This window comes from Adiantum capillus-veneris, chromosome 16 (assembly GCF_014529385.1).
Source record: "Adiantum capillus-veneris isolate H3 chromosome 16, ASM1452938v2, whole genome shotgun sequence".
Lineage (NCBI taxonomy): Eukaryota > Viridiplantae > Streptophyta > Polypodiopsida > Polypodiales > Pteridaceae > Adiantum > Adiantum capillus-veneris.
Window position 1 is genome coordinate 110,394,950 of NC_140946.1, and position 18,478 is coordinate 110,413,427.

The following is an 18,478-nucleotide window of genomic DNA, read 5'->3' on the forward strand; positions in this document are numbered from 1 at the left end:
ATAGAGGCATCTATCTTAAAATTATAAACAATTTCATCTTGAGAGCCCACAATACCTCCTAAAACCCTAGCACTACCATCTACTGAGAGAGAGACAATCTTTCCATGAAGAGTTGCAAAAAAACCCTGTTGGAGATATTTGTGAGGTTAATGAGGGGCATTTTCTGAATTTGAGAAAATGTAAGGGCCTTTTTGGGCCAAATGCCGGGTATATTATGATCTTTTTTATATGAATTTGAGATGTATAATGGGAATTTCCATAAATTTGAGTTTTTTTGGTAATTTGCCCCCCAAAAAAATTGGCAATATAAATGTTCCACATTGCAAGCAGGCAGCTTTCAATCAACAGAATCTAGTCTTTTGAAACTGACATGTAAGGGGCAAGATAGCATGCATTGTTTTCGAGATTCAGCAAGAAAATACTTTAGGAATCTGCAAGGTTCACAAAAAATCACAGAGATCAACTTTTATGGTATGAGAGAGACTGATAGCATAAAGGAATGTTAGCTTCCCCCAAATCTCACGACTCGTGTCACAGATTCTAGTGAACAGTGCTAACATTTAGGAAACAAAGACTCCATCCAACATTTCATTTATACCCTTTAAAAACACCATGCTATAGCACATTGCATATATATGCAGATTGCGCATTTGGAAATATATAATTTACATGCTCAAGGAAGAATGGCACCTAATTAGCAATAAATTTTGTTGTGTGCAGATACTCGCCTTTCGATGGCTCCATTACTCTAGAAAAACAGCTGTGACTTCACACAAAGAACAACCATAGGAAAGGCTTAAGTGGTTTAAAATCAATCAGCCCACAATATGCTAAGGTTCTTAAGCAACCATCTAAGAGGAAGCAAGTCTCCAAGAATGCATCTGGTGCTTCCAAACAAATCATAAATTCACATAACTGCTACATCTACTCAGGTTTCACAAACAGATAATCTTCAAGAAAAAAATTTACATTTCGTCCCTCGCTGTTACAAGAGCTTTGAAGCCAATTGAACGAACTGTTCTTTAACTAGAGCTCATAACACCATCTGTGGTAGGGTTTCTCTACACAAGACGAGACCACAAAAGCTCCAAAATCTCTAAGTTTACAGCCAATTGAGCCTTGGGGCCTTACAATCAAATGGGAAACCCACTTAGCTCTGCTCCATAGTTCAAGATTAGCTTTTAGGGAACAGCAATCCAGAAAGCGGAAAGCTACATGTTGAATAAATGCTACCGTGTGAAAATTATTGCGTACTCCTTGAGATACCAGATTATGCTGGCCTTGTATAGTACAACTAAACCTTAATCATGTAAGGACCACAAAATCGAAACAATCTGGGTGGGTGTATCTCCAGTATCATGCAATAAATTACAACTCAACAAGGTCATCGACTTTTGCAACCCTACGATTACCTTGAGAGCATTTTGCTGACGAAGAAAATTCCTCAAGACTGTTCAGGAGACTCATTTCTCTAAATTTACATCAGTCATCTTCACTCTGATCATGTCCATGAACAGTCCCAGAAAACCTTACAAAATTTTTCCAATGACTAATAACTACAATGAGGACAGCAGGCGCCGGGGCCGACCAAACCTGCCGTTGTGCTCCAGCCATTATGGAAGAGCAGCATCTTTGTACATCACTTGCAATCGATCGGGGATGTTGCCATCTCTCCGACAATGAAGGCTCAGCTATCATAGATGTATGTACCCCGTGTCAATTAGCTGTACGAGCCTGGAAGTTGCAGGTGATCGTCATTTGAAGAATAGGGCCCCGGTGCTGTAGGTTAGCATGAAAAGTAATCTGTCTTGGAGAGCCCTTCTTTTATGATCCCACAGCGCCATGGGCCTTTACAAGACTCGGCCCATTCGTGACCGCGCTCAAAGCTTCGACTACTTTATTCGTATTCTCAGCAGCAGAAACTCCACTTGACTCACTTGTGCTTTTTGCCATGATGCTCCTACCTGTGCTCTTGCCTTCCTCTTTAGAACAACTGCCTTTACCTTCGTAGGGCCTAGGCGAATTAGCCTTTTCTAAACTTACCGTCTCTTCCCCTGAACCCCTTTCTTGCTCATTTGAACAAGATGCTTCTGAGGTAGTCTTGCGTCGTTTTGACAGGTCTGCCTCTTTTTCTTTTATCTCAATGTTTAGATGAGGCTTGCGTTTAACATTCTGGAACATCTTATCCTCTTCACGATCCAACCACACAGAGTCCTTGGAGCTTGTTGCCAGAGCTACAGGACTGAAGTGTACCTCCTCATTTCCATTATTCCTTACAGGAATAGCCACATCTTCATCTTCATCATCATAATCCACCAATCCAAAGGTCCCACCGCTACAAAAAGAAAAGAGCACCCTACCTGTATGAGATATTTGAAACCTCGGGGGAATCACTCGAGCATTTGGAAGACAGTAAGTTCAACATAAGGGATTCTTTTAAAATAGTTGCAGATGCAACAAATTTGACTGAAAGTAGGTGTGTCAATTTTTTAATCGTATTGAGTGATATGTTCATATAACTCAATACGTAGGGAGCTTTATATACCACATGTGCTATATATGTAGTGATTCCCCCCACTCCAAAAAAATAAAAAGGAAAACGAAAAAAAAACCCTACCAAACAAGCCCCAAACCAGAAAAAAAGAAGACTTGAAAATATTGCTTCTGTGCATCAAAAGCATTTTACACCCAAACTAAATATATATTCGGGGCTTTCATGTTTTACTTCTAGCTTCCCCACTGTCACACTATTTTGTGCAATTGTCTCTCCCATGAAATTTCACACTGCGGGAAAAGAAAAATCAGTTTTCAATATCGCTATTTACCTTAAGGGACCACCATTCACGATCACCGCTTGTGCTGGCTTCCCAGTTGATACTGCCCTCTGCACAGAAGCAGTATCCTCCTCATCATCACTGCAATCAATTCAACTAGCCAGTAAGGAGCCAATAATTTGACCAGAAATGTGTCATTGCTTTGAGTTCCACTTGCCTGTCTTCATTGAAGTACTCTTCCTCGTCCTTATCAAGCGCCCGCTCATCCTTTCGCCTCCGAGAATCAGGATATCCATCCAGTCTATCCCGTGCAGTGATGCCTTTTTCCCTGCTACCTACAGCTCCAGAGTCTTGTGCTCTTGCCATTAGTCCTTCAGAGGCCTAATAGTAGAAAAATAAGGAGAAACAGAATAAGGTCACATCAGGTATATCTGGCTTCTAAGAAGGATCTTCCACGAAAAGACAAACTTACCTGGTCATCCATGAAAAGACAAACTTACCTGGTCATACTTAGTCTTCAGCTTCTTGAAAACATCCACGTAGAGAACATTTTCAAACTTGTCATAATACTTCTCAATAAGATAAACAATGAGCGATTTAGCGTTCTCCTGTTCATCGTGGAACAAAAAATCTGATGGTCTGTTCTTGTATGAGAACAATAGAAAAAAATTGAGTACCTCTCAGTTAAGAGTAAGCAATCACTCACATCAACCACAAATTTAAAAAGCTCCAGCACTGCAGAGTTTAGCAGGTTGTAACGGTTCCCATTCGCCAAAAAAGCTTGAACCACAGGCCCAAAAAGATCATTTTTTACCACATACCGGTAATAGAATTCATCCTGCAAAATTGTTCACACTACTAATGAATCCATCATTCATTAACATCATAAAAGTTGCTGAAGGATTAGGTAAACAAAAGATTAAGTACTCATAATGCCCAAACCGTGTTCTAAAAGTTGTTCTATATACATCTTCTTCTCTTACTTTAATTTGATAGTAACCACTTTTTATCTTAGTAAATACACTGGCTCCATGTAGAGCATCTAGAAGATCATCAATCCTCGGCATCAGATATTTTTGCTTTATTGTGAGTTTATTCAAAGCTCTATAATCTACACACATCCTAAAAGAACCATCTTTTTTCTTTACAAGCAAAACTGGAAAAGCCAAAAATGAAAAACTGGGCCTTTCTAAAGCAGCTTTGCAAGCTGAAAACCTCCTTTTTGAATCTGTACCTAAACCTGCAGAGTAGCTCAAATCTCAAGCCTGGAGATAATAATGACTAGAACAATTTAAGAGCGTCTCCAACCACAAAAGAGAGTTTTTCATTTATTTCAACTTGGCAGTTACAGTATTCATGAAACTCCAAGGCTACCATTGTGAAAAAAATTCAAACTATTTATCAAGACAAGAAAAATCCCTACGCTGGTTATTAAACACCCAAAATTCTACAAGTTGTCCCCTGCCCAAGCAATGGGAGTGGGGCATTGGCGACACATTCAAGTCACACCCACGTAGCAGGGGTGGTAAGCTAGCCCAAATGATCTTATCTGCAATAATATCAGCCTCTGTCTCATTACCCAAGAGAACAGCCGACAGAGTCAACCAAACAACTGCATCAAAGTATCTGGTAAATCAATTCGCAGGAGACCCAGGATCTGAAACAACTCTGCTCAGCTTAGGAATAATCCTGAATGCAATGTCCCTTGATCTCTATGTAAATGGCCACACAGAGCACATGTGGGGAGTGACCCCCAGCTCCTAAGATTGATCTCAGAGCCTTAATCATGAAGAAAAGCAGCACTCACTGGAGTTCGGAGCAACGTATTTCAAGCAAAATAGAAACAAGTGCTGGTCGTGTAAAGTCTGCAGCTTAGTGAGCACAATTGGGTATTGAGACTCTAGGCGTGGGCAGCTGAGTGAACTGCAACAGCAACCCAAGCCAGCCATTAAATGCCACAAGCGCTGTATGCGGGACCAGAGAGCAAGGGCATCGCTTATTTTCCTGTACTGAGGTTGAGACTTAATAATGTAGCAGTCTCCACTTCTAGATCGCGGTGAAACTTGGGTGTCCAATGTGCATCACGTTTTCACTTCACAGATTGTGCAGCAAAAGAGAGCTGATGTGCTCTCGTGGATATGTATGCAAAATGAGCTCTTGAAACTCGTCCCATGTAAGAGAGGCTTACGCACGTTCATACATTCTTAAGGAGATGTATTTGATACTCTCGTGGGTTGAGCCATGCAATGTGCTCCTGGATCTGAGATGCGATTTTGAAAACATTTTTGAGCATTGGATGTGAACCTGATGGGCTTTGCCACTGTGTTGCTCTTTACATGAGATTAAATACCTATTTGTGACAGAGTCCATGTGGTCATGGACAATTTTATGATCTAAAGAGTGTTTAAGACCGACCTATGTTGAGGTGGGAGCTTTTTCAGTTCACTTGACAAATTTTACAGCTACTTGCATCTGTTGGAGTCTTTCGCGCGCTTTGTCTGCTATCTACACAGTTTTTGATCTTCCTATTTCTCTTCAGACTGTATGTCTACTATAGATACTGCCTCTATACGTTCCTCTAGTTTCCATTCGGCATTTCCAAGCAGTTATGTTTAGGCATATACTTGAAGAGCAAAGATGGCACATTAATTGGATCTTGGATTCTCAGAGAGAGTGGTTCTCTACCTAGGATAAATTGGCAAACAACTATGCTCGTAGTTGGTAGGCTTGGCAATGGTTCTCCATTTGTTCTCATGAATGTGTTGCATTGAGTGTAGATATACAGTGAAGACTCAGCGTTGGGATTGCCTACAAGAACAATGCATTTGGCTCAAGATTTTTCCTTTGATGTATTCCATCCTTTCAGACATAGTCTTCACTTAGGCAAGCCGCCACAAGGTCAGCCAGCTCAGGGCCAGCATTTCGAGATTGAAATGCAGCAGGACAGCCTTAGTGTCACAAAGTGATGACGTGGCTGCCCGCTCTGCTGAAACCATAACCCTAAAAATCTGAAACCCTAGTTCTGCTGATACCCTAATTCTGCTGAAACCCTAACCCTAAAATCAGAAACCCTAATTCTGCTAAAACCCTAACCCTAAAATCAAAAACCCTAATTCTGCCCTAGCCCTAACTCTAACCCTAACCCTGATTTTTGCTAACGTGGCAACTGTACGGATCTCCGTGATTTGCAGCGTGAATTGTGCTGGCAGCTTTTTGACAGTTTTTGAGCCATGCTTTTTTCCACTCAATTGTTGAGAGAGAAAGAGGGAACCTCTTTGCTTTATTTGACTAAGCAAGAGAGAGAGAGAAAGAGAAAAGCCTCTTTGCTTTATTTTAGCAAGAGAAAGAGAGAAAGAGAAACTGCTTTATTTTTGCAAAGCTTTTGAGCTTTTGATTTTCAGCTTTTGGGGCTCTGCTTTTGGCATCCCTTGTACTCTTTAAATAAGTGGGTAGGCCACTCACAACTCAGAGCATCTGGACGCCGAGTCTGAGTGTGAGCGCTTGCCCGCACTCTTGTACTTTGAACTCAAATTAATACAAAAAGAAATACCGAAAGGGGCGCCAGTCTTTGGGGCCAATATCTCTAGGCACGGAACTCCGCCGGGCCAGTGTGAATCAATTGTGAACTGTTGAACTGTTTTGAAGTGGTTATTTGGTGCTGTCGCGGTAGATTCTTGACTTGGATTGTCAAAGTTTGTTACACTTGGTCTCCGCCAGAGATCCCAGATTCACAAGTTTGTTTTGGAGGGCTATTTGGGAGAACATTGGCACAAGGTTGTAGTTCTCGTCATCATTCCACCCACAGACAGATAGGCAATCTGAGATTGCAAATTCACTTGTTCTGGAAATATTGAAGTCTTACATCTCTGATCAGAAGACTCAATGGGAATTTTTCTTGCCTTCGGTGGAATTTGCCTACAACAACACGGTTCACTCTTCGACAGGGAAGGCGCCATTTGAGATAATTGAAGGTGCTCCGAAGGTTCCACCCTTTCTCAGCACTAAAGACAAGATTATTAAAGCCGACCAGTACATGAGAGACTTGGACACTGCTTTTGCCAAGGTCCAGGAGGCTTTCGAGAAATCTCAAGAACAACACAAGAAGGCAGTAGATCGACATCGACGAGATTTGAAATTAAAGGACGACGATTGGGTGCTCTTACGTTTTGAGAAGGCACGCCTAAGGAAACGAAAGAGAAAGGAGCGGCTTTTTCCAAAGCTTAGCATGAGGTACTATGGCCCTTTCCAAATTAAAGAAAAGATAAATGATGTCTCCTTTCGACTCAAGCGGCCCGATACTTGGAAGATTCGCAATCCATTACATGTAAGTTCTTTTGAAACCTTTTAAAGGTGATGTGCCGGTTGACAGGGAGCCTGATGAGCAACCCGAGGTGGAAGAGAGCGAGGAGATACTCGTTCCTGAACAGATTTGGGCACGCAAGGAAAGAAAGATGAAAGGTAAAGTGATTCGGCGGTTCTTGGTTAAATTAAAGAACTATCCAGCATTAGATGCGAAGTGGATGGAGGAGGAGGAGGACCTAGCACACACTCCTTAGATTTTTGGAACTTTACCTCGAAGCATTCAGTTTAGCATAGTCTACTCCGATAGAACCCCGAACTCAGCAAGGTTGAATCTGGAGCAGCGGGCTTGCACAAGAGGGAAATCACTCCGCTCCTTTGTCAACAGATTACCTCGATTAAATAAGGTCACTGATGTCCCCTTTGGGTTTCAGGGATACAAATGGGCTGACAATATTCTGTTGTATGACTTTATGAAACGGAATTCCCGAAATTGAATATGACTGATTTGTACTCTCTCACTTAACTTGTTTGAGTGTAGGAACTGAAAGACGAAATGACTGCAGCATTTCCGTCTCATAAATCTCTATAGACATGATCGCAATAAGGATTAGTTAATCGGGCATCAGTGAGGTCGAGGATGGATCTAGATGCGATTACTAAATACGTCGCTGGCAGTCACGATCGGAGATTTGGAATGAATTTTTCTATGAACTGGCATGTGATGTCCTATGATGTCGAGACTCGAGTGATGTCCTGTGATGTGATTGTCGTCTTTGTACAAGTGCTAGATATGTCGTGTCTAGTGCGTCGGTACTAAGAGTCAGTGTCTACTAAGACAATTTATGGCCTCTTTCTGTTTTGCACGTGTAATCTAAGGGCGATTACAATTCTTTCAAGAGGGGGGTATGTCACAAATTGATGACGTGGCAGTGCAACCCGGACACAACAGTGATGACGTGGCTGACTGTACGAACGCCCAGGCTGACGTGGCAATTTACTGATTTTCCGCGTTTTACGATTGTTGTTTGTGGCCTGACTGTACGGATTTCCGCAAATAGTGTTGAAGCTTTTTATTGGCAGATTTTTAACGAATTGTTTTTGGGAACTCATTGCTTTTGAGTTTAATGCTTTTGGGGCTCTGCTTTGGGGTGTCCAAGTTAGTTACAATCTGGGTCCCTTTGGCCCAACATGCACAACGCCGATCAGACTACAGACCATGGAGGAGATTGATGAGATCCGCCAATGACCGATGATGGATCTCCTATGATTCAACTCTTTTGAGGACTGTTCATCCTACTCATCTTGTACCACACCCACACCCACATCGTGTCATATTAGCCCTCATTCACTACTCCCAACCCTCCCCTACTCGTATCATACGCAGTTCCCTTTTTAGTACCTTTTCTTTTCTTTTTATTTTCGGTACTCATATATTGTATCGGATTCCCCGCATTGTAACTTTTTGGTCTTATAGGTCATTTTGGCCTTTTGAAGACGTTAATATAACATTTTATTTAATTTCATTTCTCTCATATGAGTCACTATTCAGAGGGTAGCCTACCCTCCGAGAGATCATGCACTCTCAAGATTAGAGAGAGCTGGGGCGCTACTTGCTAGAGATACAGAGGCATAGGGATACTTCTGCAGCCACCTACAGCAACCCAGGTAGGGGGGAGACAATCACAACTTACAGATTTCTTTCAAAGAGCTACACCCCTTCCACTCCTAGTCCCACCGAGGGGAGTGACCCTCCAACAGGCTGAGGCGAGCCGGGCTAGACCACGCCCGCGGGCTATTAGATGGCTCACCCAACGGCGTTCATTAGGGCAGCCCTTGCTCCCGACCCTCCCATGTACTACATGTATTCTACATCCCCCCATTAGCACAGGATGGAGCTAGCTAGATTGATGCATTTGCATGGTTGTACTACCCTGAGCATATTGACATGCACATATCCCTAGCACTAGAGCTCCACCCACCCCCATAGATCTCATCATCCACCAAAAGTCCTTTTCTTTTACTCTGTACCAATTTGCACTATTTTTTCTTTTTCGATAGACAAAAGACATACACACATGTATACTTGATTTGTCTCAAAGGCCGACTTCGGCCTTGGATAGACGTTAAAAAGCTTTCTTTCTTTCTTTCTCTCTCTATCATTGCCCGGTACACTGAGATTCGTGGTTGCTTTCACTGCCTATTCAAAGAGGGTTTGGGACCACTTTCTAGAGTCATAAGATACCAAGTCTTGAATTGTTTTTACTAGAGTTCTGCACACACAAAAAGAGAGAGACGACAACACGGCACGGCGGAGTTCCACGCCCAGAAGCATTGGTCCAAAGATTGGCGCCCCCTCTCGGTAATTCTTTATTTATTAAGCTTCAACAAGTACAATGTCTGAGGGTCATCTCTCTGGCAAGCTCCCAAGTTAATCTGCCATGAGGAGAGGCCCTAGCACTCTTTTAAAAGGCCCTTGGCCTGGCCCAAAAGCAGTTACATGAAAAGTAAGGGTCTAAAAGCATCTGGTGCTCCAAAAGCAAGCGCCTATAAGCTGTTCGTACACGTTGCCACGTCAGCGGGTCTTTTGCAAATTGCGCTGCTTTGGAAAAGCCTCTCCTTACCCTTCCGTTTCCATAGGCGTGCCTACTCAAATCGTAGTAGCACCCAATCATCTTCCTGCAGCTGCAAGTCACATCGATGCTTGTCTGCTGCCTTCTTATGCCATGCTTGAGACTTCTCTGAAGCCTCCCGTACCTTGGCAAACACAATGTCTATATCTTGTGTATACTGATTTGCTTCAAAAATTTATCTTTGGTGTACAATAGGTGGGACCTTCCTGACACCTTGATAATCTGAAATGGTGTTATTGTATGACAAACTCCACCAAGGTCAAATACTTCTCCCATTGAGTCTTCTGATCAAGGAAGTATGACAATAACAAATCCAAGACCACTGAATTGGCCATCTCTGATTGCCCATCTGTTTGTGGGTGAAATGAGGATGAGAAATTAAGCCTTGCGCCTATATTCTCCCAGATTGCGCCAAAACAAACTCATGAAACGGGGATCTATATCTGAAACTATAGATTCAAGCATACTATGTAATCAGAAAATCTGTAAGACAAACAGCTTAGCCAAATGGTCAATGAATGTCCAAATGCCATCATGCCCACTCCGAGTCTTGGGAAGATAAAAAAATTAAATCCATTGCTACTCTCTCCCAAGGTCGGCTAGGAATGAGTAAAGGTTGTAGGAGACCAAGTGCCTTATGTTGTGACCTTTTGACATACTAAACAACTAGAAACAAACTCGTCCACATCCTTTTTGAGCCTTGGCCAATAGAAATAGTTCTTCACACCTTTCAAGGTGTTGTCAATGCCATGATGGCCCGTAAAACATGGACAATGGCACTCTGTCAAAACCTTGTTCCTCAACCCTCGAGTGACATACAACATTGTCTTTCGCATTAAATAACCTTCCTTCACAGCATAGCCGGCAACTATCTCCCCACTCTGCAACCGGTCAAAGATAATCTGAGGGTGAATTGCCGAATAACTCATATTTGTGGCTTGTGAGACAATGTGTCAACCATATCCTCGAGGTTAAGATGGAGAATCACCGAAATAACCGATACCTGTGGCTTGCGAGAAAACGCTTTTGCCACCAAGTTCTTCTTTCCCTTAACATGGACAATCCAAAAAAGAAACTCCCCGACACCAAGCTTCATGTAGTAGCTCACTGTCATCTTGACCGCTGGTGGCTTTTGGTGGCTCCGGTTCTCGATCAGCAGTTGCAGAATGGCTTTTGGTTGAAGTGCCTATCCTTCAGAGGCTACTATCATCCTCTCTCCATTTAGCTGCACTTTTTACTCTCTTTATGAGAGTTTTTTTACCCTGGCCTCCCGTCTTTACCGTTTGGCCGTGTGCCTAGTCGTATCTCGTTCTCTAGTTTGAAGCCTACGGGCTTGCTATGCAAACAGTGATGTACTTGCCCTCAGAATAGGCACCGTTTGGCCATTCTGGGAGATTTTCAAGTGATAGAATCAGCCTTTTTTCAAAAGAAAAAAAAAAGACACACACACACACAACCAAAAAACACACATTGTCATGCTCACTAATTGAAAAATTTCTGAGCTTTTTCAAAAGAGCCACACTAAAAGACTTACTTTCCGGCCAATGCATGTCCGCAGAAACCGTACAGCCGCAACAACCAAATGCCTTTCTCTCCTTGTTGTAAGCTGCAAAACCTTTTCCATAACCTGGTTTCTCATCACGTAATGCCTATGATATATCAAATAAGCCAGCCTTGTCATGAGAATTCCTCCATAATAAATTTTAAGAGAGACTGTTCTTTAAATGAAACTTCTGCTTACTTGATTCTATACGAATGATGCTGCACACAGGAGCAGAGCAATTCACAGATATTTCCTAGTATTTCTGCCGTAACCAAGCCTTGTTTGTCAACAGAAGAGTCGACTCTTCTGCTTGAATCACTGCTTCTTTTAATGGAAGTGGCTGATACCAGGACTTTCATGATTTGGTCCATGTATTTCCCATAAAACACGTCAAGAAAGGGGCTTTTCTCAGGTGGTGTCTGTCATTAACGAGAGCATTAAATAAGTTCTACAAATACTTTTTATAAACCTGCATGATATAGTAATAACAACGGGCTTACAAATTCTCATGCATTATATTAAGCAACAGAATTAAGAAAACCTAAGTACCAAACTTCCGCTAAAAAAGGGGAAAGGAAAAGAGAAACAACTGGAACTCTGAGTACCTGCTCTAAGCAAGCAAGGCAGAAACAACAAAGTAATTAATTTTAAGCCACAGATGTCAACACCGCATCAAACCTTCAAACTTCATACATAGGAACTCGTTCTACTTCAAAGTCAAAATGATCAATCCTTCTGAAGCAACCATTTCCACTGTCGGAGTTACAAGTGGAGAAAGGTGTTATTACCCGTTCTGTGGCTTCACATTCTAGAAGCATTCGCAGTACTTCAAGCAACTGAACTTGAACTCCACCTTGGCCAGGCGTAAGCATACCTGTCACCTGGACCATAAGGACAAATTAGAAACTTCTGCTCAAGTATATGAAACTGAAGGCAATAGGAACGAGCAACAAACCAGGAAGCCAAAGAGACTGTGACCCGACTGGTGTATCAAAAACTTCCGGAGCAATGATGCATCATAGTTTAACACCATAATCAGAATGTCCGTCCTACAGAACATGCAAACCTTTCAAACCAGGACTAAAAGTGAGATATTCACAAGCCTTGTAAGTTGACAGTCAGTTTGAGCTGAAAGAACATACCCACTAAGACGAAGGCTCTCATCTGCACTTCCAAGTAAATCAATAACCACTTCAAAAAGGCCTTCTCGTACAAAGGAACTGACAGAAACCAAGAGATTACTAATTAACATCGATTCAAAGCTAACAGAGACAAAGAAAAAGAGAGAAAAGAGGCTACTTTTGCGCATGCACATTATGTATCACACAATTACACTCAAACAACACAAGCTCACTGTACTTCAAGGTTGTGCAATAAACGCATATCAATGCAGGACAAGCCACCACCTGATGATACTTACAAAGTATGCAGCAGAAGCCAGCAAGACAGACGGAGAAAAATGCAAGGCACAGGAAGGAAGAGGGTTTTTTTGTGTATGAGGTGGTGGTGGTTGGGGTGTGTGTGTGTGTGTGTGTGTGTGGGGGGGGGGGGGGGGGGGGCTCGCCCAAGTATCACCCACGATTCTTAAATGGGGAAAATGAAAAGTCACTGCCCTAAAATGGGGCGCCCTACTAATCTCGATTCTAGACCAAATCAGGTCCCCTGTCCAGCGTAACAAGAAACGTTTCATGTGCTCCATCGTTTTGAGGCAAAGAGTTGCATTTCATTTCATTCAAAAACACCAAGATGATGACAATAAGAAACACACATGTTTCTAGACACTGTAGGAAACGTAATATTTAGGAGTCTAGTAGGTGGAGACATCCTGTACGCATGGTCATACAAGTGGTAAAATATGTTGCAGATCACACATTATACGGCTAATTTTGAAATTTGAAAATTATATTGTTCTTTAGAACCTAGGAAATGTGTTAAAAAAAATTGTTTCAAGTTTGTATCAAGCCGTTGTGAGCGTTTCGTGTTTCGTTTCATTTGGAGGGGACGAAACGCATTTTCTTGTGTCACTAGGGGACTAGACTTGGGACATGCCCAAGACCCAACCTAAAGAAAATAGCCTAACAAGGCCAGGCAGAACCACAGAGAGCCCTCACTAACATAGTTTCTACCTCAATCATAACTCCAGAACATGCGTTTTTCCATGCCATCTCCATTTTCGGGTCAACGAAGATTTCTACACCTCAAGGAGAAGTAGTAGATCAAACTTACTAGGTAAACTCATCAAATTTAGCACACTTTGTGAAAGAAGCCCTTTCAGTCATCAAAGATAAAGGACGGGGAGCAAGAACTTACAAAAAGACATCAAAGTGCGAGAACTCTCTCTTGGATGGCCTTGACCCTGATTGCCAGCAAGATTGCATACTGGATAGAAACTGTTGCTAAATTCGCTTTATTTGACAAGAGTACAGAGTATTTCTAGTGCGTCATTCAAAGTAATGACGAGAGCATTGTGAAAGGGAATATCTGCAAGGCCACCAGGAACGGGTACTTCTGATGCATCACATCGAATGGGTGACAGGGAGCATCGGGAAGAAGTATCCGAGCATCCGGGAACGGACATCTCTGATGCGTCATAGGATGGGTGACATAGAGCATCAAGAAGGAGATTGTACCGTAAGTTCGGTAGGAAGTGACTAAATGATGGGTATTCCTGATGCGCCACAAGGTGGGTGACGGGTGCATCGGAAAGGGGATATCCGTAGTCGAGAGGAAATTCCGAACTGTGTTAGAATTGTGCACAAGGAAAAGCAAGCACTTGAATGAAGATGGGTTCAAAGGAAACTTTAAGGAAAAACGGATGCTTTCTGAGAAAGCGGGAGAAAGCGGGATTGCTTTTCGGGAAAGCATATGCTTTCCCGCGAGGAAGTCTATGTCTGCATTGCAACTGTGCATGTGATTGCATCCAGGGACGCCTGGGAAGTGTTGTGAAAGCATTGTTTTTAACTTATAAGGTTTTATTGAGTTTTTGGGCAGATTCAGACCATTTTTAAAGGTGACCGGCTGCCCACTTCATAAGTGGGCAGCCTATGATTAAATAAAGCAATAAAAAACCAGCCAGCGATTTTTCTCTCTTTTTCTAGCAGAACAGTGCCACAAAAAAACAAAAAAAATGAAACGAAAAACGGTCGCGATCTCTATGCGAGCAGCCAATGATCTGCTATCTTTGCCGTGGCCAGGTAGCTATAAAAGCATCACACGCCCTCTCCCAGAGGGAAGACCAGTTTTCGCAAGAAGAAGATGCTGCTGCAGATATTCAGCCACAGAGAAGACGTTTGCAGGTAATGTCCATGGCTGCTCCGCATGTACCAGATGCCCCGCATGTTCCCTCGCGAAGAAGTGCCTACGGAGCGTGTTTCCATCGCGACAATCTGCTGTTTTTCTCTGTTTTCAGCCCATAAACGTCGTAGACGGGGCTGATTTACGAGAAGGAACCCAAGAACACACCTCTTTTGTGTGTAGGATTGGAAGAGAGGATTTTATATGTAGAGATCTCTTCCGGGGAATTGCTTTTCGAGAACCGAGTTGCGTTTCGAGCGTCGAGACTTTGAAGGTAACGATTTTCATGTTATGATCTCTAAGTATTTGTTTGCACGTGTACTTCCTCTTGGTGAGAGAGAGCAGAGGAAGGCATGAGCCTCTGCAAGAGAAAGCACTCTGAGGAACTAGAGCCAGATCAGCCCAAGGGTTTCGTACCCAAGTTTGGGAAGCAGATCCACTAATCGGAGAGAGGTAGTCTCTCGAGTTGTGATCTGGAACTAGAGATTTCCAAGTACGGACTTCGCATCCGGGAAAGCACAGTTGTTCTGCGGAAAAAAAAACGACTCTGGGACAGAGTTGCAGGAATGCCATCCCCTGAGTCTAGAAGGTGAGATCCAGAGGCAAGAACCTTGATTCTCGAGGGTTTGGAATAAGAAACGGAAGTTCCTTCGAATAGGGTTTTGCCCTAGGAATAGGAAGCCGAGGCTTCCAGGAACCATCAATAAGTAATAAAGATACTATTACGGGGGGGGGACCAGCTCATCTTCTGGTCCCCAGTACTGTGTCGATCTTCTCACTCTCTCTCTCTCTCTCTCCCTTTATCTATTTCTCTCTATATAATCTCGCTTCAGTATTAAGTGATAAATTCTATTTATCCGAGTATATCCTATATTGCCATGTGCTCCCGTTTGTGACAGAAACATACTCAAAGAACAATTGATCAAGGTTGTCCCTTTTGTAGACTTGGGGGACTCAATGCTCGTTGAGGTAAAAGGTAAGGAGGCAAAGCTTAGCTATCTTGATATGAGAGGAGATGATAACTATCATGAAGCATAGAAGGACATCAGTAAGGATACTAGATGAATTGACACCGCTTGAACTCAAGAATGGACCAGCGGAATTAGCCAAAGTTGGAGAAGCCAGAAACGAGGGATGTAGGTAGTCTACTGACGAGGGAAACCAAAACCTATTGGCAGAGAGAAGTGTTAATCCACATGCTCTGCCACATAACTGCAGAAGAGGGAGGCCTGCCCCACTTTCTGGGAAAGCAAAACAACACTCCCCTGCTGCCCAGGACGAGCCGCCCATGGTGTTCCACCCGCTCCAAAGAGAGCGAGCCAACTCATAATAACTGTGGGGAGAGGGCAGATGGCTAAAAAGATGCATGCAATGAGCCTTCAAATGCATCACAAGGCAATTAGGAACTAGGCTCCTGGGGGGCATATGAATCTCATGGACAGAAGAACCAAACGTGTCCAAAGTCCTGCAAAAGAAGCCTTCGAATGAAAGCATGAAACTTACTGCACCCCAAGCGCCTATCCATCCTAGCCTCCAGATAAACCCAGATGCAGTGATTTAAGCTGAAAACATGTGTGCTACCAACCCATCCATAGCACTAGATGTTGGCAAATGCTACCCAAGGTCCAATATGAAACCCTTTAGTATGCTGCCACAACTCTTTAGGCACGATCCTTTCATGTGCTTCCCTACATTCCTCAACAGAAGTACCAGATTGAAGGTGCTACTTCCTCTTTCAGAATTTTGAAAGAGAACAAAAATAACATTCCCTTCTAATGGAGTGATTCCAACAGTGGTGAGCAAACCTGAAAAGCACACTACGAAGAGCTGGCTGCAAGCTTTTACTCAAACTGCAAAACTCCTGAAGAAAGTGAACCTGAAAATTTGCACACGCATATTATGAATTGACGAATGGACTAATCATGAAGAGAAATGTGCAACAATCTAGAAGCCTCACTAGGTCCTTCTTTGCTTGTTCAGACAAGCTAGAAGACTTAAGCTCTGTAAATAAACTTTTCACAAAGGTACCATGATCCAGAAGTGCAGAGACAACCTGGAAACAAAAAGAAAAAATGCAAATTACAAGCGGCTTCTCGTGAACAAATAGAGAAAAAACTAGGCAGCAGAAACTTTAAGCACTCACAGTAACATTATTGTTTAGGATCATTGAGTTGATACTTGTTACTGTTGGATTGTCCAAGACATTGGGTAGCACTACATCCTAAAACGCAAATCACACAGCTCAGACCAGTTTTTGACACAAGGAACCCAAAAACTTGTAGCCAATTGCAAACTCTCAGTACATGCTGCTTGGGATATATTAAACAAAGTGTCATACTTTTATGTATCCAATCCGATATGTCTGATGTATTTTTGCCATCAAAACTGGATCTGGTATTGGTACTACCTGATCCGCAAAGTTAAGTTCAGAAATCCAGTGTTACAGAATCACCAAAATAAGCACAGCAGATGATAGCCATCCAAACCAAAAAAAAAAAGAGTGCAAAGGCAAAAAGTTGAGCAACACAATGGACTCCGTGTAAATAAAAAGGGCAAGCAAGATAACATTTTTATAGAAATGAATCAACAGCACTCACACATACATTACTACGGGAATTTTATTCAAAAAATATCTGACAAAATATTATAATAATATGATAGAATGAGGATGTAAACCTACCTCTTTGAAGATGACTTGCTCTTTCAGAAATGCACGATGATTTCGTCGAGAAACTACATCTGGATCATCTATTATGAAAAATCATTGCATGGTTGACAACTGCCGTTTTGCATTATAAACATAGAGAATTTGAACCTAATTATGCAAGGGACGCAGTAGAACTTACATTCCAACATGCCAACAATGTGCATGACGAACTTATCACTGAAAATTACTTCAAAAATTTGTCCTTCATTCAACGAAACTGCAAAACAATACCATCAGGCTACCAAAATGGCTGTGTTCATTTGTGTACGTGTGGCTTCTTTTTGTTTCTTTTTGGCGGAGTGTGGGTGGATGGGTGGTGGTGGGTTGCGGGGGGGGCGCTTTTGGGGTTTACCTATAGCTTTAGCTATCTTGAATAGCATATGAAGACCCTCAATATTTTCCACATCCTCACACATTGTGAACAGATCCGCCAACTTGGAGAGAAAATTGCTCTGCCGGCACAGACGATTGAAAGATAAGGATGAATACATAAGTACTTTTCGGCTGCTAAAATAAATGACAAAAAGTTCCTACTATCTAGCAGGAAAAATAAACATAGAGCAGACAGTTTTAGCATATTATCATATTTTGTTTCCGAAGCTTGTACTGCTTGATTAAAAATTTAAAAACACAGATATGAAACAAGTCTACTCAAGTATGAAACTGGAGCCTTACATCTTTCACAATGAGGGATGCTATTTGATCTCGATCCAGAGTGTCTGTGAGAATCTACAAGGACAAGCTTGAGACATTAACATGTTGAGCAAAAGCCTAAGCAGATATGTGATACATCAATAGAAAGGTCAAGTAATGGCAACCACATACAAAAGAAGATTTACAAACCACTTCAGTGTGTACGAAAACTACAGGAATTTCCTATGGGGAAAAAAAGAGCTCTGAAAAAGACATAACTATTAAGCATGAGCCATACCTTTGCAATTTGAGGTAAAGATGAAAGCTCCAGTGGCGGCAGATCCACAACTTCATGGGTTACTCCATCTGAAAAAGTTTCTTATGAGGACACAAAGTACTCGTTGGCATGACCAAGTTCCCGCTCTCTGAGCCAAAGTGCTACTCACCATTGCCTTGTGACGTACCCAGATGTTCCAAAGCCTCATTCGCTGATCTAGGACCAACATCTAAAGCTGCAATGCAAAAGTAAAGCAAGTGAGTTACTAGCCAAGCACCAAGAAACACAAGATAAAAGAGTAGTAAAAGCACTTGTAGT

At 42.3% G+C, this 18,478-nt stretch overlaps 1 protein-coding gene across 1 annotated transcript in view; it reads right to left on the minus strand.

The window, feature by feature from the left end:
- Window positions 1-948: 948 nt before the first annotated feature.
- LOC147439639 (binding protein) overlaps window positions 949-18,478 on the minus strand; it is a 105,663-nt gene continuing 88,133 nt past the window's right edge. Inside the window, exons 6-25 of the mRNA XM_086485452.1 lie at window positions 18,330-18,395; window positions 18,182-18,249; window positions 17,926-17,979; window positions 17,603-17,702; window positions 17,390-17,467; window positions 17,220-17,291; window positions 16,882-16,946; window positions 16,687-16,764; window positions 16,501-16,596; window positions 16,349-16,419; window positions 12,392-12,469; window positions 12,205-12,298; window positions 12,038-12,130; window positions 11,448-11,668; window positions 11,241-11,355; window positions 3,481-3,612; window positions 3,275-3,382; window positions 2,992-3,155; window positions 2,826-2,915; window positions 949-2,335 (exon numbers count right to left, since the gene is read on the minus strand). Of these exons, the coding sequence (XP_086341578.1) occupies window positions 1,825-2,335; window positions 2,826-2,915; window positions 2,992-3,155; window positions 3,275-3,382; window positions 3,481-3,612; window positions 11,241-11,355; window positions 11,448-11,668; window positions 12,038-12,130; window positions 12,205-12,298; window positions 12,392-12,469; window positions 16,349-16,419; window positions 16,501-16,596; window positions 16,687-16,764; window positions 16,882-16,946; window positions 17,220-17,291; window positions 17,390-17,467; window positions 17,603-17,702; window positions 17,926-17,979; window positions 18,182-18,249; window positions 18,330-18,395 (2,354 nt within the window). The 3' untranslated portion in view covers window positions 949-1,824. The remainder of the gene's footprint in view (window positions 2,336-2,825; window positions 2,916-2,991; window positions 3,156-3,274; window positions 3,383-3,480; window positions 3,613-11,240; window positions 11,356-11,447; window positions 11,669-12,037; window positions 12,131-12,204; window positions 12,299-12,391; window positions 12,470-16,348; window positions 16,420-16,500; window positions 16,597-16,686; window positions 16,765-16,881; window positions 16,947-17,219; window positions 17,292-17,389; window positions 17,468-17,602; window positions 17,703-17,925; window positions 17,980-18,181; window positions 18,250-18,329; window positions 18,396-18,478) is intronic.